The sequence below is a fragment of the Lygodium microphyllum genome, chromosome 9 (genome assembly GCF_053477565.2).
Source record: "Lygodium microphyllum isolate KBCC chromosome 9, Lygodium_microphyllum_v1.1.10, whole genome shotgun sequence".
Taxonomy (NCBI): Eukaryota; Viridiplantae; Streptophyta; class Polypodiopsida; order Schizaeales; family Lygodiaceae; genus Lygodium; species Lygodium microphyllum.
This window is the reverse complement of record NC_141143.1, coordinates 116,503,806-116,527,856: the sequence shown is the minus strand read 5'-3', so window position 1 is coordinate 116,527,856 and position 24,051 is coordinate 116,503,806. Positions and strand designations below refer to the sequence as shown.

Below are 24,051 nucleotides of genomic sequence, written 5' to 3'. Positions count from 1 at the left end.
CAATGTAGTGTTGGATAGTGATGTCCATCAGAGATGGGTCCCAAGTGCATCAACTACCAGTTAGAGTGTGGCATAGCAGCAAAGAAACATGCTTCTTTGATTTTGAAAACTTATGAAACGTTTCTTAAAGTAAGAAACGTTTTAAACCCTAAACCCTGAATCCTAAACCTTTTTTTTTTTTTGGTTTTTTGGAGGAGAGACCCAAAAACATGGGTTTTCTGATAAAAACTACTGGGCAATGTTAAAGATGATCATTGACTCGTGAGGACTCATAATTTTGGATGATATACATACTTTTATATGCTTTTGTTTAGCTATTGGACTTGGTCAATCTAGTATCTAGATTCTATTCTTGTCTTGAGAGTTGATTAATATATGACTTTAGTCTCATTTACTAGTTATTTATGATATATTATGATTCATTTTGGATTTTGACATTTGGTTTGTTTGTTTTGGAATGAGAATCATGATATTGCAACTTGACTCAGTCCATATAGTACATGAGCTAGTTATATGTATATTTCCATTTTCTTTGTGTGATATATATGAATCATAATGTTTGAGGTTTGAACCATAGTATAGCTTGTCTAAAGACTAACTTTGACATGAGTTAATAATGGATCACGGATATGTAACGTATTATTCTCAATTGACTCTCACGTATTATCACTGAAGCTTGATTGGCCTGTCTTTGTTTAAGAGAGAGTTCCATAGAGGTCTGAAAATAGGCCGCCCAAGGCTGGGGATAGTGATGGACTGTAGTCGGTGATGGTTGGGCAGTAGATGGTAGTTGGTTGATGGTTGAAGTCTGCACGATAGAGTGAGAAACCTGCGAGGTTGAAAGGTGGGCAGCCTATCTATTTATAGATATTGGGTGATGCCCCAAAAATTAGGGTTTTGGGAGGCTACTAAAACCCTCTCAAGATGCACACTAACTTTGTGTTTTCCATTAATTAAGCGTGTTTTGGGGTGATTTAAAAATGCTAATCTAGCTGTAAAGCATGTTTTAGCTCAACACCCCTTCCTTTGTTCTTATGGAATGGTGCTTGAGATCCTTCTAGAGAGTTTTTGTGTTAGCTTGCCTATGTTAGTAATGTCAGTCTACCATCTCCTAGTTGCGAGGTCGTGTCACAGTTTGACGGAGACATAGGAGCTCTGGCAGTTTCGGTGGATTTTTTATATATGTTGGCTTCTTGTGTGTATTCCTAGGCCAATTTTTACTTTCCATAGTTTGCCTACACTTGCCAAACATTGTCATTGTCATTTGGGATTGACATTGGGTACCACCGAGTACCTATCAAATATAACTTATTATAACTTTTGTCTTTGGCACCAATTGATATCTTGGGATCCTAGGTCCAACACTCTGAAATGATTGACTTGCACCTGAGATGTGCGAGTCACATTAGCACATTTGATTAACTTTTAATCAAATGCTAAGGAAAGCAATACAAGTTCTGCTGAGAAGTCCTTCATACACAGTTCTGCATTCTGCGTTTAGGGTTTCACATACTGGATAGTCCCAAAAAGAGGTTGGGCGCCCAAAATGGGTCACCACCCTAGATAGTTGGCGCTTCCCCTCCGGGCGCCACCCTAGACAATCTCTTGCCTATTTATAAGTTGCCTCTGTCACTCATTCTACATGGTTGATCCTTCAGTCCGTCACTTCCACTCTCTCTCCATCAGTCTTCTGACACTCTCCTTCCATCACCTTCACCTCCTACCATCAAGTATTAGCCTCCACCATCTTTGGAGCTGTGTTTTGGTAGCAGCCTACCCGATATTTTGCTGATGCTTCACCTCCACAGTTGGCGGTAGCTCCATCATCTTGGCATCAGTCTTCTCCAGCTGACGACTTCATCCATCCATCAGGCATCAACTATCACATTGCGTTTGGCAGCTTGGTGGAGTTCTTCTACAGCTAGCGGCCTTTCTCCATCATAGGCGTCAACATCCATCATCATCAGAGGTAGTTGCACCATGCGTTTTGGTTCCTAGCTGATTCTCCACCCATTAGGCGTCACTCCACAACTGGCGTTTTCACTCCCAGAGTTTGTCTTCATTTGCATTTTCAGCATTTGGGTCATCCTCGCCACTTGGCATCACTCCTAGTAGCTGGCGTCAGCTTTGCAGGTTTGCATTTGCAGACGGAGGCTTCATCGGTTGTTTCCTTAGTCGTAGGTACCACTCTTCATCCCAACGTTTTCAAATTCAGAGACTCCTTATCCTTCCATGACAGTCTCTTGCTCCAGATGACACCTCATCGTGCATTTGCAGACTCAGAGGCTTCTTTGACAATCTTCCTGCACTCCAAGGCATCCTTCGTGCTACAACACCCTTGTATCAGATTCACTTCATTAGCATGACTCATCTTTTTATTATTATTGTAGCAAAACGGAAAGCAAGTCATCAAATAACAAAGCATTGGGATTTAATATCATAATCAAACAATGAGTATACACAAAACTTTGATAAGAGCTATGAAGACCATTGAGAATAATTTGCACGAGTAAACAATTTAGCAAAATATCATCTACAACAATCAACTTCTTCTAAAGATCTTTGATCTTTGTCAAAAGACATCCATGGAGTCACCTTCGTCCATATTTTACTCTTTAATTGCTTATGCAAGTAAGCAATACATGCCTCATTTCTTCCTTTGATACAAACTTGGAAATGTATCCCAATCCATTTTAGACCTCATACATGAGTGAATTTATAGAATCATCGCACAAATAATGCAATCTTCGAATGAGGTTTAATGGATAATGTAATCACAAAATGAGCCCTTGCATCTGTGCTATCCCACTGAATTAGCTCAAGAGTAGGTGACGGTACTCTAGTATTGATTGGACTAGAACTAGAACTAGAACCTACAATATCCTTTGTAGCAATTGTTTCTTCTACACTTGCAACTTTTAGAGCTATAGTAGGATGTAGCTTCATTCTCTAAACAATATTCCAAAGCCCTTTTGCTACCAATAAGTTGTTCTGTGATTCGGACGTGGCAGAAGATCTTGACGCTCGAAAATCTACGAGTGGGTATGTTACAGAAACTCAATATATTTCAGCCACAAAAGCTTCCAAGGAAGCTATTTGGCTTGGCCGTTTGGTCAAGGATTTTGGTCTTTCTTCACGTACTCTTGTGCTTGTTTGTCTAGCTAAGAATGCCATGTTTCATGCACGTACCAAACACATAGATGTTCTGTGTCACTTTATTCAATAGGCCTTGGATGATGGTTTTGTCACACTGACTAAGGTCAAAGCCCAAGATAACCTTGTAGATGTTCTCTCTAAAAGCCTTGCAAACGCTTAGCATGAGAATTGCATTTGACTAGTGGGAGTTGCATAGCGAAAAAGTACCACTTCGGGCTTTTAAGTGGGAGGTTGTTGGGTGTAAAGTCCCTTTGAGTGTAAACTCCCATTAACCCCTATGTGTATAGACTTATGGGTGTGAACACACCCTTTATTTGTACCCTAACGTATAAATACATTTGTATGCTTTGTGTACCGTAACACATTGGTACACTCGTCCTCGATTCCCTTACTCTCACCCTCAAGTCTGTCCTTGTTGATTCTTGTCTCGCACTCCATTGCTTTTTGACACAACAACAATTTCAGCTTATGTGAATTTTATGCTTGCTGTAATTAGTGTTAAAGTAGGTGATTTACCACCCTATTTGAGAAGAAGGTTGGCTTTAATAGCTGCATCCCTCACTTGGCATACACACACACACTCTTTAGTCTTTAATCTTCTTTTTGCAGGTGCATACTTCGACACTCCAACTCTATGTGCATGGTGTTGCCATCGATCTGGTGCTCTCATTGATGCTTTGGGCTCTGTCTAGGGACGCATCAGTCCATCTCCATTGAATCAACATTCTTCTTCAGTTAGTGTAATATTCTTCCTTCATCTTTTGCTTCCTCTCTCTCTCTCTCTCTCTCTCTCTGTGCTTCTCTCTGTGTTCATGTTTCTCTTTTGTTGCACACTCTGATATGGTATCATTGCTCAAGTGAGGACGTAGTCCGGAGATTTCTTGCAGAAGAGTAGATTTCCATCGCAGAGGAGCAGCCGAGATCTTCAAAACATAGATTTTCAGCTTGGATTTTTATTCATTCAGTGCTTGTTCAAGTGGTCTAGTCCATGTTTGACCTTTTGGCAGCCAGGCGACTTCCTCAGGAGCTAGGCGACAGCTTGCATCGGGAAGCTCTTGTTTTTCCACATTTTGCTTTGCTGAAAATGCATGTTTCTTGCTATAGGCGATAGCTTTTTGGTGGCAGGCGATAGATTTTCCTTGATGGGCAATGCATCTACAATCCTTGTAGTTTACCACCTTTTGTTCCCCACAGTCTCCATCCAAATGCAACTTTCTGGGTGATTGTAGGATCAAAGATATCTTACAGTTCACGAGCTTTGATGACTTAGAGGAGGAGCTTCTTTCTAGGCACTCTTCTGAGCGGAGATACGATTACTGCGATTATAGTTGGTGAGAGGAGTCTCTGTTCGCACCTGTCCCCCTTGTATTCATTTATCACAGAAGGCTCTGTCCAATGTGAAGATGCTAGCCTTTGATACCCTTGGTGTAGGTGCTTCTCTTACCTTCATCACCCAAAGAAGACAAAGTTGATGGTTCCAACTATTCTTTGCGGTCATGTAAGGTGGAGTGCATACTCGATACCCTTTGATCTTTGGGCTCTTGTTTTAGATTCCATCCCCCGTCCTAAGGAGGATCCTGTAGATGGGAGGGACTTCTATGGACCAATCAGCCTTGTGGAATCGGCTCAACTCTCGAGCCTGATCCTTTCTCTCTATGAGTTTGTAGGATTTTGTTCTTGTGCATGTTTGTAGGTTGAAGACCACGACGGAAGTGTGGAAGAAGCTTACGTTTTTGTATCAGCACAAAATGCTTGCCCACAAGATTTCCCTTGAGAAGAAGTTGCGGATGCTCAGTCTTGATGATTCATTCTCTATGAAGGAGCACATCATGAAGATGGAGGACATGAGAGGTGAGCTTGCCTCTCTTGGTCGGATGATATCCTCTAAAGTCATGGCTATGATCCTTCTGATTCAGCTGTTGTCTTCTATACTAGTCTTATCACATCGAGGATCCACGAGAGACTCGTGGGAGGAGATTTTACTGCTTGTCTTGGAGAAGAACGAGTGACTCGGAGATGTTGGGGCCAGTGGTTTGGCTCCACCAAGGCATTTGTTGCCTATTGTCCTAGGGAGGACAACACATCAAATCTCTTTACGAAGCCTTTGTCCTAGGCTTCTATGCTTCATCACATGAGGTTGTCAGGTCTTCACACATTCCCATGATTTGAGAGGGGGTGTTAGCTTGCGTATGTTAGTTATGTCGGTTTTTCATCTCTTGGTTATGAGCTTCTATTAGGGTCTGACGAAGACATAGGAGGTATGCAGTTTAGGTGCATTTTCTTTATTTGTTGGCTTCTTGTGTGCATTCCTAGGCTAGTTTTTGCTTTCCACAGTCTGCCTACACCTGCGGACATTGTCATTGCCATCTCGGATTTTTTTAAGGTCTTCCCTTTTTTTTTTGGTATTTTTCTTTAGTGACTACTAGTCGGCCAGCGTTCATGGCCTCTTTAGGATCAGGTCAGCCGTTTTTTTGGTGCTTTTGCTATTTATAGTTGCACTCCCACTTGGCAGACACATACACTCTTCAGTCTTTAGTCTTCCCTTTGCAGGTGCACGCTTCGACACTCTGACTCTCCGTGCTTGGTGTTGCCATCGTCTTCAGCCTCATTTGGTGCCCTCACTGATGCTTTGGGCTGTGTGCAAGGATTGATCAGTCCATCTCCATTGTATCAGTATTCTTCTTCAGTCAATGCAGTATTCATCCTCCATCTTTTGCTTCCTCTTTCTATCTCTTTACTTCTCTTTGTGTTCGTGTTTCTCTCCTGTTGCTCTCTCACAAAATTTTTTTCATACATTAATTTAAACTTCTTCACAAAAAAATAAAAACTCTCTTGCAATGGGGGTGAGCAAATAAACACAAGATAAACCCATGCCCAACTTTCTAAGACACGACAGTGGTTGATCCAAGTTTGGGTGGGTCACAAATATAGAAACATAGGGTGGGACATGTAGCTTGCAAACTTGTAGGTCTATAAAATTCAAATTTACTCAAGTGTGTCTTCATCTAAATATCCATTCTCTAAGTCTTGATTGTTGCTAGGATGTGTGATGTTATACTTAAATTTATAAGTTTTGCAGAAAGTATTTTGTTTCAATTTAGCTTCTTATTTTATACACATTTTAAAAGTAAGTTCAATCTACTTTTTGCTCATTTTTATTTTCTGGATAACGAAGGCTGGAATCTATGGAGCTTCATAGCTCTAGCCAAGCAACTAGCTTCATTTTTGTCTCACCAGTTCTCAGTTTTATCAAACATTCGAAGTAGTCAGACTTACCTCATATAGTCTCATAGATCTTACAGTTTTTGTTAAATGTTCAACATCACCCTTTTTTATCCTTTATTTTTGCAGGTTTGGGCCACTTTAGGCAATTTAGAGTTGGAGGCGAAGTTGGAGACCTTGTAGTTTCATCCCTAGGTATCGGGACATTTTGGGGATCAGAATATGATGAGGTAGACAGAGAATACATACAGGCTATAACTCGGTGCTTTCAACATGGCATCAATATTATTGACACGTAATACTCAATGCTTATCTAATTTTCCATTATATAATATTTGATTACCAGAGTTTACAGAGTTGTAAATGTTGCTCTTTAGAGAACTCAGGGAAGCACCTATCTTACATTTTGCTTATAAGTTTGCAGAGCGAGTAACTATCGCAGCATGCGCAGTGAAATTGCTGTTGGGAGTTGCATCTCAAGGGCAATCAATCAAGGGCTTATTAAAAGAAATGAAGTGCTTGTGTGTACGAAGGGAGGCTTTTTATCCTTTGATTACAGAGAGAGCGTAGAGCCGCGGACATACATAGAGAACAAATATGTTAAAACAGGTCTCTTCACATGGGAAGAATTTGTGGGAGGTGTGCATTGCCTTTCTACTCCATTTGTATTAAATCAAGTAAGGGCCTCATTTCTGGTCTCTTAAGACTCTGCTTCTGTATTGGTTCAAAGGCAAATAATGATGGCACAACGGTGGAACATGAAACCATATCACACAATATCACTATTATTTTTTGAAAGTTGATCATGAATGTTCTATAGAGGAAAGATTGTTTAAAGAAATGCATATTTTAAATGCATTGGCTATTCGTGGCATCTTCTTTTTCTTAGTTCTGAAAAAGGTTGTTAAAGAGAGACATATTTTTAATGCATTGTCTCTGGCTGCATTGAAGAAAGGCATTTGGCCAAAGATTCCATGTTCATGTGGGCCCCATGTATTGAATTTGTCTATGGTTTCATCCTATGAGTTTGTTCATCAATCTAGTTACCTGGAATGACTCTAGTATCCATTCTAATCACTCTGGGATCCATCTACACATATCTTTTGCTTGATATTTCTCATGCTGTTATTCACTAGCTCATGATTATTGTGCAATCATATGTGGTCTTTGTGCCTGAGACAGTGTTTGTATATGCATGATAGCACAAGCAGTTTGAAAAAATTATTGTTGACTGAATTGCTTCACCGGGGCAGATTTGGATTCTAGTTTCTGTTGCTTACCAGATTGGTATTGAACATGTCTTTTCTCTTGATCCACATCCCCACTAGCGATAACAAGATCCTACACTAAGAGGTTTGCGCCTGCGCATTTAATTTTGAGATGTACCTAGGGTTTTTAGTTGCAGACCACATATTTCCCGTGACATGTCTATGTACTTAGTTTCCGTGTGAATTTGTATGTCTAATGCCAGTTGCTTAATGTACAAGAGGCACATAATGTTGTCATGTGATATGGTTGATACTTTTGTATATTGAATGCTGGACTGTTGTTGATCATTTTCAAGTGCATATGTGGGGTCACTTGGAGTCTGTGTGGTACAAAATATTCACAATCTGGGAGAAAAGGGTGGCAAAAAATTAAACATGTTATGTATTCGAAGGAATAGGGTCATCAGCTGTCTAGTTGGATGTATCGTTTAATCCATATTTTATATGGCAGAGATAAATGGAGAGTGTATTTGCACAGAGTACCACATCACATAGTTGTTGTGTTCACAATAAATGGAGGATGAATTATAACACCTTTGCCAGTGCTATACGCTGACAGAGAACAACAGATTTCATTTAATAAGGGTTGGATTACTTGGAAGTAGGCAAGTTATATCATGTGGATGGCCAACTGATGATCATATCTTGGAAAACTAAACCTAAGAAATGCCAATCACCAAATTGCTTCTATTTGAATTCTGCAGACCAGTAAGTCATGTTTGTTAGGTAAGCCTCTTAAGTCACACTAGTTTGGGGATAACCCATTTAGTGCACGAGGATATTGTGAATTTGTGTCTTCCGCCCTTTTTTGAGTTTGGATTACGTTATCTCTAGATTTGGTTGAGTGATGCAAGGTGCACTAAGGAGGGGTTTTTTTGACATAGTTCATTGTCCTAGATCCTCCACCATAGGAACCATGTGAGGGATCAATACCAACATCTACATAGGCCTTTGTGCCAGATCCTCCACTTAAGGAAAGCATGTAAGGGATCTTGAGGCTGACCATCTGGATAGATCCGTGTGCTATTGTAAGGTCCAATATATGTTTCCCTAACCTTGACAGTTCATCTTGAGATGATCTCTTGTTGGGGCCGGGGGGGGGGGGAGGAGACAGAGCAAACAGGTGAAGCTCAATTGGTAAGTTGAATGCATGGTGATCAAATGGTGAGTATTTCATTTCTCAAACCCAGAACTCCCTGCAACTGCAAGATTGACCACTTTAATTTCTGTTTCCTTGAGTTTTTGTAAGGATGGTTGACAAAGGAGCCATTGAGGATGTCCCACATAATGATCTTGAGGTAAGGGACATTTGTTTACTTTCTAGACATGGAAGGTATATGCATGTGGAAAGGGTGATATAATGTGTAAAGGCTTCAGGTTACGAGTCCATCGTGTTTGAGGAATTCTTTTGGGACTGAATAGATTAGAGTTTAAGTAGCATGATAAAAGGGGACGTAGATTGATTCAAACATAATAGATTTATATTCAGTCAGCTTATGCAGAAGTTATATTTAGATACCTACGTCCACTCACCATTCATGGTTGATGTTATGAAGAGTCAAAGACTGTTGGTAGTATGCATGATTATTCTGTATCACTTGGTAGAGATCTTACGTTTGGATTGATAGAGATTATTTGGACATTCCAGGTGTTGATACTTCAAGGTCTAATGATGGGACCTTTCTAGAGGACTACATATCAAACTACAATGGAGCATTCACTTATTATCATAGGGACACATCAAGGGACCATTCTGGTCCTTGAGGGGGCCAAGCAAGTGTGTACCGTGACATTTTTATTGACTATTTCTTGCAATGTTCCTTACATGGACAAAGCTGAGCCACTTACGGAGGATGATTATGTGTTCTGGAGCTATCCACTTGAGCTTAATGATCAAGGTTCAAATATTAGAGGCATTTCTAGTTGTAGTTTCAGTTTCTGAGGATCAGTGTAGAGATTCTCCATCACCAAAACAGCATAGATCTTCACCTATCTAATTTTTTGAGAGGGGATGCTTTTTTTGTATCCTCCAATGCTCGAGTTTTTGAGAATCTCCTATCAGGCAGAGTTGTGAGTGTCACTTTTAGAGGTCTAAGGTTCATAGAGTTGGCAATCCTTTACTCTCTACTCTTTAGACTTAGCATGAATCATACTAGCTTCTGTTTCAGCTCTCTCATCTCTATATTATGCATGATCTCATTTTGGGCACTCTCCATGTTTGACCTATTTAGTATCTTTGGCATTTCTACCTATGTCAGTTTGTTTTGTTCATGTATGTATTCCTGTCCAGATGTATCTTATTTTTCCTATCTCGATGTAGAGTGTCCTTCTATTTTGTTGTTCATACAGCTTTGAGGTCTTCAAATTTTCAGTTTCTTCTCTTTTCATCTGTGTGCAACAATTTCATCCTGGGATTAAAGTGCAGTTTTGAGTGTAGCCTTTGGTTGTGTCCTCTAAGCTGATGTGAATGCATTGCTAACTCACATTTTCATCACAATGCCCATGCATCCATCATGTCTAACCTGTACACATAGGGGCACATTGTGTCTCCTCTGAAATGGCTGTTGTAATAAGCCTGCAGAGGTTAGTTTCTTGGTGTCTTCAGTCCACCAATTATTAATATACTCCTTGTGCATTTTGATATGTACTTGGTGATCACCTCTGTGAGAGATGGCAGCAAAAGAGGAACAATCAAGCAAGAAGACATGATGAAGGCAATGAAGAGAGAATTCAATAGCGAAGGCAGTGGAAGTGAGAAGGCAGGAAGTGATAATGACTCAACTGGCAAGTGTGTAGGCAAAACAATCTAGAGAAATCCTAAAAATACTCTTATGTGGGGCTATGCATTGGTGACACTTGGAGGGGTTTCATTCACTTGTCCACGTGCCCTTTTACAATCATGATCATTGAGATGCAATTAGATGATGATAGAAAGTACAATTGTAGCTAAAAAAATAGTGACTACAACCTTGTAATGTACTAAGAGAAGAATGGAAGGGTAAGCTATTGGGACCCCCTCTCCCCATTGTGCTGATGTTGAAGGGGAGGGAGCACCCATTTTGATTCGTGAAAATAGATATTGAATGATTGGGCACTTAACCACTTTGGTCAAGGTATCTATGTGAATGTTGCCTAGCTCCACTTGCTCTTTGGTAAAGTGATAGTGCACCCCAATGTGCTTCATCCTTGGAGTGATGGTAAGATTGCCAACAAGCACTATCACACTTTGGTTGTCACGGTAGATCACAATTAGAATGTTGCACGGGAAGTAAAGCTCCACCTCCAAGCTCGTCAAATAGATAGCGTCGATGGTGCCATTATAGAGAGCTTGATAGTTAGCCTTGGTAGTGAAGGCAACAATCGTATCTTGTTTCCAGCTTGACCAAACAATGGCAATTGTGTCCAAAGAAAATATGCAGCTACCATAGGAATGCTAGGTGTCAAGGTCTCATGTCCAATCAGAATCAATGTAACCCCATAGAATCAAACCTTCTAAGCCATAAGAATAGGTACACTTAGTATATCTCAATACATGTAAAGAGCAAAGTTTTGTATTTATATCCACTATAGTGGCAAAATCTAAGCCAATGATCAACGTAGAGAAGAATGTAGCGGTCTCTCTTTGAAGTGTCTTTAATGTACATAGTAAGGTCATAAGGGGTAGAATGGTATGCATGGGATTTAAGAAACTCATTTATTCTATGGAACTAGGAATGCGGTGCTTGGGTCAACCCATGAAGAGCTTTTCACAAATGAAAGGCCTCATCTCTATGGTTTGGAAGAGTGAGCCCAGGAGTTTGCTCCATATAGACTTTCCTTAAAATAACCATTGAGAAAGGCACTTCTTGGCGTCCATTTGGTAGACAAGCCAACCATCATGGGAGGCCAAAGTAACTAACAAACGGAATGATGTCATCCATGACTGTAGACACAAAGGTTTCTTCATATTCAATGTGTTGTTTTTGTCAAAACCCTTGCACTGCAAGGTGAGCCTTGTACTTGCCCAAAGTTCTATCAACTTTTCGTTTAGCTTGAAAGATCCATTCTATTCCAGTGACATTCTTGTGGCCCAAATCATCCACCAAGGTCCAAGTTTCATTTTGGTCAATGCTATCAAGCTCCTCTTCCATGGCCTCTCGCCGTGGGGGATATTTTAGTGTCTCATGCCAATTGTTCGGCTTAGAGTGCTCTTTGTAATTTGTCATAATAATAGACATAAATAAAGCAATAAACGCAAGCCTAGTAGATCTTTAGGTTTGCCCAAGATTGTACTTGGTGGAAAGATTCCTATATCCTGCATGGTTTGTTGGCACTAGCGAGGTAACAGGTTCCTAGGAGGGAGCTTGGGAGTTGGAGACTTTGCGGGCAGGTTAGAAGTGAGAAGAAGCCCAAGCTCAAACGACATGACCTTAGGAAGTGTAGGTTGACAAATAAGCTTGGAGAACTTGGTGGGTGGAGGAGGATTGCATGATACCCCTCTCATTAAATACAACCTCCCTTCTTTGCAAGATATGACTTGTTTTAGGATTAAACAAGTATACCTTAGCTTCGGAAGAGAGACTACAAAAACCAAGAGCTCTGCTTTGGGCTTGAGCTAACCCATCTTGTCATCAAGAGTGGGCATGTAAGTAGAAGGGGGTCTTATGAGGGACCACCATAATCGGTCATTGGTTGAGGATGTACACCAAAGTGTTAACAGCCTTTGATCATAGGTGCTCAAGGAGCTTTACTACAAATAGCATAGGGCGAGCCATCCTCAACCCAACCGGTTCCTATGCTCTACAACTTTGTATGACAGTAAATAATAATAAATAGTAGAACTCAAAGATGAAGAGTAACTCAAAGAGAATATAAATGAATGATAAAACACACCATGCCAAAGTGAATACAATGACCTTGAGCCTTTGCATCTGGATGTGAACTAGGGTAGGGATGAATTGAAGTGTGTTGCACTTTGAATGGATCTCAAAAGGCAGTAGGCGGCCTCAAGAAATGATCAGCTACTGCAAATGAAGATAATGAATTCTGTACAGGTTGAATGGTAGCAGGCAGCAGGGTGGCTTGTACAAAGCTGGAAATGCAAATTGAGACAGCTCCATATGACTGCCGCAGTGAAAATGCAGCACCTCCATTCGGGGCATGATGTGAATGATGATGTCTGGGATAGGGTGGCTGCTGCAAACTAAGAACACAACCTCCTACTGCTCCAAATCAGCAAGGTGACAGCTGATATGCTGACATCAGGTGTACGGCAGGCCTGAGGAGCAAAAACAGGAAACAACAGCTGTTGAGTAAACAATTTGCAATAAAGCACGAGAAGGTTGCTAGGGGCTGGAGACTCGCTGGCTGTGCCATGAACTGTGATATTTGCTGATGGAGGGGTGCAGACAGCAGTGGAGGAGGATGCCAGCTGATGGAGAGTCTGAATATGCAAAACAGGATGCTAAGTGGCTATCCACATCTTCTATTTATAGATGTTAATAGATGTGGATCTAACCAAATGTTTGAGTGCAAGAAGAGGTGGTAGAAGACGGGGAAGTTCCAAATAGATCCATGCTAAGAAATAAACTTCATGAAAATTCTTTCAAAGTGTAGAAGAGTGAAGCATCGAAGAGTTGGAGGATTGATGACCTCCAAACGCCAAGTCTTTAGTCTTTATCTGTTGTTCAGAGTAAAAAAATAGCAACCAAGGGTCATTTACAATAGAAACACAGCTCCTAACAATTGCTCTAACAAGAAAAGCAGATCTCCAGCCTTTGTTAGAGGTCTGCCATGCAGTGCAGCATCAAAATGCAGCACTTCCAGCCTTAGTGAGGTGGCCAGCAAGATGTTGAACAACAAAATCCAGGTCTGTCCAGACCTCAAGGGGACATTTGAACAGTGTGCAGGCAATAGCCATGAACAGAGAGGACTGTAGAACAAAGGGTTAGGGAAGATGTTTGATGCTGAGAAAGAAAGCAGGATGATAACAATAGGGTGAAGGGTCAATATGGATGAATAGCTGTAGAAGCAGGGTGAAAGGTTGCAGGCTGTAAATGTTAGGTGTAAAGGCCCTTTATTCGCTCTCCCATGTATATATTACTTTACGCATGTGAATCCACCCTAATGGGTGTAAGTGTATTGTATCCTAAGTATAAATATATTCTTTTATTCTTTGTGTGTACCACACTGGTACACACCTATCCGACGGCTCACTCTCACTCCATCACTGTCAAACACTCTTTAGCTCTGAGTTATTGAACTCCTCGATTATTGTGCCTGATCTCAGCTCTCTTTCTCTATCTGCTTCCGCTTTGCCTCTGCAAACTGGTATCAGAGCCAATGGCTCATGCAAGCTGTTGAGGAGTAGACCAACATGCGTAATAGTCTGGTGGACTGTTGAGGAGCAGGCGACACGACAAGTCAGTTGAAGACTGCACAACAAGTCAATCGGACTGTTGGGGAGTAGGCGAACGGGTAACAACCGATGGCAGATTGACGATTGATGAACGAGCAAGTGCTGGTTGGGTACTGTCAACGACGGACTGACGACTGATGGACAGGCGACGTTGCGCGATGGGGCTGCACAATGATTGCTGCGTGAAGGGACAGGAAGGCTGTACGATGAGTGCTCTGCGACGGGACTGGAGGCATGCAACGTGACGGAAGAAAGACTGCTGCATGTCAGTCGTCAGGTCATCCTGTCGCACGAATGACGAGCAGAAGGGCAACGGCATATTTTTAAAAAATTTTCTTCACCTTATTTTCCCCTCTCTACCGGGTGTTCACACCTACAAAGCATAGAGTGCAAATCTGTGTCTTAAAATTTGGGACTTTTCCCAAATTTGGTGCTTGACACATATTGGAGTGACCTCTGGACCATAAATTCTAGACATTGAGTGCATGGGCCTCAAAAATTTTTGAGGATTCTCAAATGCAAGGGAAATATTTACTAGGATGAGCCAAATTTTTGGAAATTGTGCATTGTTGGACCGCAAAATTTAGGGCTTTTGCAGAAATCGTGAAATTTTTGCAACATTAACCTTGATGCTCGGGATGATGTATTTATGCAATTGGAGCAGATTCACCGCAGAAATTTTGGGGCTTTTCACATTGGTGATGCATTTTTGAGTTGTGTTGAGATTGGACAATGAAATTTGCAGCAGATTCACTATTGAGTACGGAGTCTTTAGAGTTTTGGATGCTTCAAATGTTGAAAAAGGGCAATTTCTCTTGGTACATGCATTGCTGAATACTCATTATGCAGTGAAACAGTGGTAAATACAGCATTTGGGTCATTGCATTTGGGAATTTTGGTGATGTACTATTGAAGTGGAAGCTATCCTTAATGCAAATGTATTAGATTTGATTCGTGCACATGCTGTAATTAGTACTTGAGATTGAAATTTGCAGCTAAATATGTGCTTCTTGGACACTTTGGAAGTACAAGAGTGTGTACTCTCTGTTATAATTCAGAAACCTTGCTATTGGCTGAAAGCATTCAGCCCTTTATTGCAGTTGTGTATTGCTGAAGATGACTGGTAGTGCATCTACATTTGACACAAAGAATCTCTTTGAGATTTGTAAATTTGACGAAAATGGTTTTGATATTTGGAAAGATCTTATGCAAGGTATACTCTTTCTAAAGGATTGTGATGATGCTTTAGAAGAACATAAGCCTGTTGCTTTGTCAGATGAGGATTGGGCTAAAATGAGTAAAAAGGCCATTACTTACATCAAAATGGCTGTCACAGATGATATCTTGGTTGATATAAAGGGGCTTGATACTGCCTATGTAGTTTGGGAAAAGCTTAAGACTACTTATGAGAATACAACTCTTGTCAATCGGGTACATCTCATGTAGAAGTTGGTCAACTTGAATCTTGATGAGGCCAAATTTGCCTTAGAGCATTTGAGTGCTTTCACTGGTATTTTGAGTTAGTTACAGGAAGTAGGTTCGCTAGCTTTTGATCCTAAATTGAGGGCCATCTTCTTGCTCATGACTTTGCTCAGTTCATGGGAAGCATTGGTTGTGTCATTGAGCAATAACCCCAACTTGACATTTGATAGTGCGCGTGGCTCTATTCTGAATGAAGACATTAGACGCAAGGCAAGTGAGGAAAATATTGGATCAGCCTATAATGTAAGAGGAAGACTTGAAAAAAGGTATAATGCTGCAAATAAAAATAAAAATCGCAGCAAAAGCAAGGAAAAACAGCAAGATATAACTTGTTATCAATGTGGTTGCAAAGGGCATAAAAAGCTCCATTGTAGGTACTTTAAAAAGGAATAAGAACGCAAGAAGCAGGCTAATGCAAAAGGTAAAAAGAATGACAAGGATGACAGCTCTACCCCTAAAGAGACAGAAAAAGAAAATGTGGTATCTAGTGTTGTTATTGAGAAAATAGAAGAGGATAAAGATGTTGATTTGCTGGTTGCATTTTTAGATCTGCTTGCTATGATAATGGAGGACATGTGTATCACTAAAACAGATGTGATAAATGCTTTGTTGTCAGCTCATGATGGTTTGTCACAATCGTGAATTGTTGACAGTGGTGTTTCTTTTCATGTAACTCCATCTCTGGAGTGTTTTTCTACTTATGCAGAAGGTAATCTTGGAAAAGTCTACCTTGGCAACAATCATGCATGTGATATTGAAGAAATGGACACCATACATATGGCTCTAGAAAATGGTCAGAAACTACTTTTAGTGGTGGTATGTGGAAAATACAGAAAGGATCTATGCTAGTTACTAGAGGTAGTAAAAAGGGGACTCTGTATTATCTCTACTACAAGGCACTTCTTGGAAAGTTTGTTGTAGTTGCTGAAGTATAGTCACACGTGGAGTTATGGCACAAGCGTCTTGGATATATGAGCCAAAAGGGTTTGCAGGCACTCTCTTCACTTGAAAGAGTTGATGTGAAAAGCTCAAAGCTTGACTTTTGTGATGATTGTGTTTTTGATAAACATGTAAATAGTCCTTACTCTCATGGAGCCTCTGGGAAGGCATGTATCTTGATTTTAGTTCATTTTGATGTTTGCACCATGCCAATAAAAACTCATAGTGGTTTTTATTATTTTGTGTCTTTTATTGATGACCATTCTAGGAAGCTATGGGTCTGAAAAGTGAGGCATTGGATGCTTTTAAAAGGTTTTATGCATTGGTTAATACTAAAAAAGGTTTAAAGTTAAAATGCATAAGAACAGATAATGCGGGAGAGTATGTATCTAAAGAATTCAATAAGTTTTGTGATAACAGTGGGATTAAACGAGAGCTTATAGCACCTTACAATCCATCATCTAATGGTGTGGCTGAGCGAATGAATCACACGTTATGTGAGAAGATTCGGTGCATGTTGTCCAGAGCTAATCTCTCGCAATCGTTTTGGGGAGAGACTCTTAAAACCGCGGTGCATATTTGATACCGATCTCCACATCGTGCACTTGAAAGTGGCATCCTTGAAGAGGTTTGGTTTGGCAAACGTGCGTCTTTTGACCACTTAAGAGTCTTTGGTTGCGAATGCTATGTACATATATCTATTGATAGCATAACCAAACTTGACATGAAATCTCATAGAGGCATCTTCATGGGTTATGGAGATGAAGGTGAAATGGGCTATCGAGTTTGGATTCCAAGCATAAAAAGGCTGCTATGCAGGTGGGATGTAATATTCAATGAGTCGAAGCTGCTGAAAAATGTCACATCTAATGACTCAGACAAAAAGAAAGTTAAATTTCAGTATGATCAGTTACTTGAGTAGCCATCAGCCACTGAAAATTCAGCTCATTTTGATGGTGATTATGACAATCAACGTATCATTATTGAGCCAGATGAAAATGGGCAGCAAGGGGAGTTGAACATCAGCTTGAGTACCAAAATCAGCATGGTGAAAATGAATTACAGCAGCTTGAAACTGTATTACAGCAACCCGAACATTCAGTTCAGCAGCCAAACAATGAGGTCATTGACATTCCTTTGGATGTGGATCCATTAGGTGATAACATAGATCATTGGGTAAGAAGGTCTACACGTGTCAGAAGACCTATAGAAAGATTTGATCCTTCTTTGGATTGTATTTTACTTACAGATGAAGGTGAGCCTCTTACGTATAAAGAGGTCTTATCATGTGAGTTAAAAAAAAAGTGGGAGCTAGCTATGCAGGAAGAAATGAAGTCATTGTATCAGAATGATACTTGGGATTTGGTTACATTGCCGAAGGATAGAAAAGCCATTCCTAACAAATGGGTCTATAAAATCAAATGTGTGGATGACAAACCCAAATACAAATCTAGACTTCTGGCTAAGGGCTATACACAAAAGTAGGGCATTGATTTTCAGGAAGTGTTTTGTCCTGTTGTCAAAATGACCACTCTTCGAGTGTTATTTGCCATTGTAGTATCTATGGCAGGGTTGTCAGGTACGATACGGTACGGTACGATAAAATACGGTACTAACTGGTACCTTATGATTTTATAAGGTACGGTACGATATTAGTATGAAAAAAAAAACAAAAACTCGGTTATTTTGGATTATAGATAATAGAACACATGTTTAGAGCTAAAATAGCAATGCCACTTGAGTTAATAGGATGAAGACATGAGGATAAAAAACCTCATGCACAACATGTGCAATGCGCTACTAGAAGACAGATGGGATTGTATATGTAATACATCAAAGAACAAAGCAAAGTTTAGGGTGGATGGACAAACAAGCTCTTCATTCTTTTGTGTGTGTGTGTGACGAGAGAGAGAGAGAGAGAGAGAGAGAGGGGCTTGGCAGTTTGGAGAAAGAGAGAGAGAGGAGGGGGGGGAGGGATGCTCTTGGAATTGCATACTCATCTTGGAAGTTGGGAGAGAGAGAGAGAGAGTGTTTGTGTGTGTGTGTGTGAGAGAGACTTGGAATTATGATAATAAACATCAGGCTTAGGAGTTGGAAGATATTGTATGGTCTAGTCTTCAAAGGCAAAAATAGTTTGTTTTTTGGTATGAAATGGTACGGATACGTACCGTACAGTACTGTACGAACCTTACGGAACGAACTAGTCCGTACATAGTACGAATGCAACTATGATCTATGGATTTTGAACTTGATCAGATGGATGTTAGAACTGCATTTTTGCATGGTGACCTAGAAGAAGAGCTGTATATGAAACAGCCCGAAGACTTTGTTATACATGGAAAGAAGCATTTGGTATGTAAGCTTAAGAGAAGCTTGTATGGTTTGAAATAGGCCCCTAGACAATGGTATAAAAAGTTTGATGCCCTTATGCTCTCACATGGTTTTAAAAGGAGTAGTGCAGATCACTGCTTATTTATTAAGAAGACTGATGATGGAAGCCTTATTATACTTGTGCTTTATATGGATGATATGCTTTTTGCTGGTAAGCATAAAAGCCAGATTAATGCATTGAAAAGGCAGTTGAATTTAGCCTTTTCTATGAAGGATTTGGGCAGCCGACCATATTTTGGGCATGCGTGTCACACGAGATAGGGAGCAACAACTCTTATTTCTCTCATAAGAAAAGTATATCAACAAAGTACTTGATCGTTTTTTTATGTTTGATGCTAAGCCTCTTGGTGTACCTTTTCCACCCTAAGCTTAGCAAAGCAGATCGCCCAAAAGATGACAAGGCAGCTAGTACCATGAAAGATGTTCCTTATGCTTAAGCTTGTGGTTCACTCATGTATGCTATGGTTGCTACTAGACTTGACATTGCTTATGTAGTGGGAGTTGTAAGCAGGTTCATGTTAAATCCCGGCAAAGCACATTGGGAAGGAGTGAAATGTATCTTACGGTACCTTAAGGGCACACAGAGAAAATGTATTTGCCATGGCAATGGTACGTTGGATCTGCAGGGGTATTGTGATGCAGACATGGTAGGTGACTTGGATACTCGCAAATCTACTAGCAGGTATATCTTTACCTTGACGGGTGGGGTGGTTTCTTGGTGCTCTAGATTGCAAAAAATAGTAGCACTCTCTACCATTGAAGCTGAATATATTTCAGCCACTGAGGCTTCAAAAGAAGCAGTTTGGCTTGGTCGTTTGGTCAAGGATTTTTGGCTGCCCACCAAAACACCTGTACTTAGATGTGATAGCCAGATCTCTGCATGCCTGCCTAAGAATGCTATGTTTCATGCACGTACCAAACATATTGATGTTCGGTATCGTTTTATCAGATAGGTTCTGGATGATGGTCTAGTCACCTTGACTAAGATCAAATCACAGGATAACCTTGCAGATGTTCCCACTAAAAGTTTTGCGAAGGCTCAACATGAGCATTGCATTAGACTTGTGGGAGTTGGTAGATTGCAAAAAATAGTAGCACTCTCTACCATTGAAGTTGAATATATTTCAGCCACTGAGGCTTCAAAAGAAGCAGTTTGGCTTGGTCGTTTGGTCAAGGATTTTTGGCTGCCCACCAAAACACCTGTACTTAGATGTGATAGCCAGATCTCTGCATGCCTGCCTAAGAATGCCATGTTTCATGCACGTACCAAACATATTGATGTTCGGTATCGTTTTATCAGATAGGTTCTGGATGATGGTCTAGTCACCTTGACTAAGATCAAATCACAAGATAACCTTGCAGATGTTCCCACTAAAAGTTTTGCGAAGGCTCAACATGAGCATTGCATTAGACTTGTGGGAGTTGGTTAAAGGTTCGCTCAAGACCTTTAAGTGGGAGGTTGTTGTAAAGGCCCTTTTATTCGCTCTCCCGGCTATATATTACCTGACACATGTGAACCCACCCTAACGGGTGTAATTGTAGCGTACCCCAAGTATAAATACATTCTTTTATTCTTTGTGTGTACCACACTGGTACACACCCATCCGACGACTCCCTCTTACTCCACTGTCAAACACTCTTCAGCTCTGAGTTATCGAACTCCTCAATTACTGTGCATGCTCTCAGCTCTCTTTCTCTATTTGCTTCCGCTTCGCCTCTGCAGTAAATGCACCTATGGCAAGGGAGGAGGAAGTTGGTGAAGGAGATGTAGCTTGATTGGTGATATGATATGATGTGAGAGATGGCAGCAGAAGAGGAATACTCTAGCAAGAAGAATTGATGAAGGCAATGAATACAAAACTCATTTGAATACTAGAAAAAAGCTGAATACAAAGATCAGACCCCCCATGTGCTACAGACGGTAGCTGCAATGAGGGTGGTAGAAGTGATAAGGTAGGAAGTGATAATGACTAGTCGACAGATGTGCCTATAAATAGGCAAGAAACCCAAAACATTATTTCGGGCTGCATAACCCTAAAACACCCTGCAAAGAATCTCAGATGGTGCCCTGGCCAAGCAGATGGATGGGTCCCAAAAATAGGGACAAATGACAATAAGAACAAAAGTGACCAAAATGAGTGCACCCAGACAAATCTCCTAATGTCCTTCATTGACTCAATGTAGGGCTCACAACCAAGAGATGACCGAGATCACTAACAGCCTCTATCTTTTGTCAAATAGCATGGGTCTACTTTGCAATAGCCTTCTTGACAGGCCACCTTCATTTCAGCCTTGAGAACTTAGCTTCTGTAAGTGGCAATTTCTAACATGGCTAGTACATGCTTCACCTCTTTTCTGTAGAACTTAACTTATCTCCAGAACTTAGCTTCTGTAAGTGCATGAGAGAGAGAGAGAGAGAGAGAGAGAGAGAGAGAGAGAGATTCATTGCCCCTTTGTATGCCAGCTGGAGATAAGCAGAAGAAATCTAGGGCTGCAGACCATTGATATATATTATGTTCACAACCCAGAGATTGAACTTGGTGCAGTTTCTCGGCAAGTGGTCATGTCACGCATGAAGACTTTGTTTGCTGGTCTTGAAAAGTCTGCCCAAGAAGGGAAAATTTCAATGTATGGTGTCTCATCTTGGAGTGCCTTTCGAGTGACCTCTGGAGCCAAAAATTATTTATCACTGGAAGAGCTGTGGAAGTATGCACGAGAAGCAGGTAGCATGTTCTCAAAGACCTTGTGAATAAAAAAATAAGTTTGTTGGTTAAACGGATCTTTGTTTTTTGGTTCTTTTAGTTCTGATTTGATCACACTTATTACTGTTGTGTTTGACATAGTATATCAATGTTTTGAGTGATAACAGTCTTTGTTAAGGATATGACAGTAATACAGATAGTTGAGAGTTAATCTACTAGCTGGTTTAGCGATTTCAGTGCAGCAAAGTGCTCATCAGTGAATTAGCTGACAGGTGGAGAAAATCACCATTTCAAAGTTGTGATGGTGCCATTCAACCTGAGTCTGCAAGATGTGCTGAAAAATCCCACGCAGGTGGTGAAAGGTAAACGGCTTCCTCTGATTCATGCTGCAGCCCAGCTCGGGATAAGTGTGATTGCATCTGCCCCATTGTTTCAGGTGAAGTATTATTAGTGAAACTTGAAAGTTCTTACCTGAACATATATTTGGTGATTGAGTTGCTGGTATTTTAACGGATCTAGAAATTATAACTTTTCCAGGGAGGTCTTGTCAAGCATATGAAACCGAATGTGGTCGAAGGTTTTCCTGAGCTTGGGGATAAGAGAACACCTGTACAATGTGCTTTGCAGTTTCCACGCACGACACCTGGTATTTTAACTACCCTGACAGGCATGTCCAAAGTATCACATGTTGAAGAGAATTGTGCAATCATCAAATGTCCAGCAACAACTCGTGGTTGAGCACCTCAGAAATCTTGTCCTAACATGGATAATGTGGTTGGTGGAGCATGTTAGTGCATGTTGACCTGCTCTACTACATAGCAGCAGTCTGTATGTGGTAAAATAGATCAAGCATCCAGACAGACTCTACCTGCTTTCTGAAGCAGAGTCTGTAGAGAGTTGAAAGAACAGGTATATCGTACAGCTTCCCTGAAGCAATGGGGAAGCTTTCGTGCATGATTTTGTATCAACGATGGCATTTCTTAAAGTTGTTGGCTTTGAAATGGTGACTTGATGCATTAGTCGTGAATATTGGGTAAGCAATATCTTTGTTGCATGACAGCCATTGTAAACCCATATCCATCATGTCAAGTCCTTGTGATGTTTCAATTTCTTGTAAGAGCTGTTAGCACAGATTCGGGTTGGTTCTTGCTTTAAGTTTGAAGGTGACTTTACACTTCTCTGTGGAACACTCTAAGCCATTATTAAATGGCAATCAACAATCATCTTGAATGTCAATTTGTAATTAAGGCAACGGTTTAGGTGGCTCTTCATTAATTTTGAAAGGTTGAATTATAGTAAAAAATGTTTGTCCACTTGAGACAAAACATGGTTGAAGAAATAGGTGAATACTTACCATGTCAAAAACTTCTGCTTGATACTAATCTTGTAATTTGCCAACCACAAAAGTGGTTGCAAGCCACTTAAGTCACTCAAGTCCTGTTTGGTTATATTTGAAATAACATGTGTATATGATTTGAAATTGGCATATCAATGCTGTTAGATGGTGGAATAAAATGTTTGGAACAAGTTTCAAGTGAAAAATCATTATCTACAAAAATAAAGGTTCATGTGATAACAAACGCAAGACAACTTGCTCTCAAGGTGTGGAGAAAATAGTACATTTTGGTGAAGGAAGGATTGTTGCTACCCAACTTGATCTTCAAGAATCAAAGGGTATTGTGGAGATAATCGAATCTAGTATCAATATAACAATCATTCTAAATGTGTCAAAAGATGAACAAGTTACGAAAGTTAATGGGAATGACTTTCATTCCTTGGAAATGAAGATTATATATAATCTAATGCACAAGGATATTCGGGAACTCCTTGATAAAGAGGCACCAAATGTTGCACAATGGAATAAGAAAAATCACAAGCCAGGGGATTATTGCAAGTGGTAATATTAGATGTACTTCCCCATATATCTAGCATAAAAAATGCTGAAGGGGCTTGGGATAAGCTAGATAAAATCTTTGGGTCACAAGCTAAAAACTATGAAAATTGATATTCTAATGGACTCATTGAAATTGGGCCTAAACAATTTTGATTCTTTGACTTCATTCAACATGTTCAAAAGTCAAAGCAACTTTCTTTTGTGGGAAAAGTATATTAAAGAGGATGGAGTAATAGCAATACTTCTACAAGAGGATGGAGTAATATCAGTATTTCTACATAGTATTTTGATTCTTTGATATTAAAAGGTCTTCGCTTCATTTCCTCAACTCTTCAATATTGTAAAGCTAATTATTTGACCTAAAGGACTCCATTTGTTAGTTGTCATGTTTGTGTATTTCTGTTTTCTTTATACTCTAACCATGCTCTAACTCTAGATCTATGTTTTCTAACACCTCTCACATATAATAGAGACTTGGGTGGTGTTCCATCTCTTTTTTTTTCACTATCACATCACCCATCCTTATCTCAGCCTTACTAATCAAGAAGAGAGAGGGAGAAACATGTTGAATAACCCTTTCTATCTAAAGGTAGACGAGTG

At 40.2% G+C, this 24,051-nt stretch overlaps 1 protein-coding gene across 1 annotated transcript in view; it reads left to right on the top strand.

Annotated features, from left to right (window-relative positions):
- LOC148031464 (putative oxidoreductase C215.11c) overlaps positions 1-22,809 on the top strand; it is a 30,392-nt gene extending 7,583 nt beyond the window's left edge. The window contains exons 2-6 of the mRNA XM_087685004.1: positions 6,508-6,673; positions 6,803-7,055; positions 21,320-21,578; positions 21,830-21,993; positions 22,095-22,809. Of these exons, the coding sequence (XP_087541130.1) occupies positions 6,508-6,673; positions 6,803-7,055; positions 21,320-21,578; positions 21,830-21,993; positions 22,095-22,295 (1,043 nt within the window). The 3' untranslated portion in view covers positions 22,296-22,809. The remainder of the gene's footprint in view (positions 1-6,507; positions 6,674-6,802; positions 7,056-21,319; positions 21,579-21,829; positions 21,994-22,094) is intronic.
- The last annotated feature ends 1,242 nt before the right edge of the window (positions 22,810-24,051 follow it).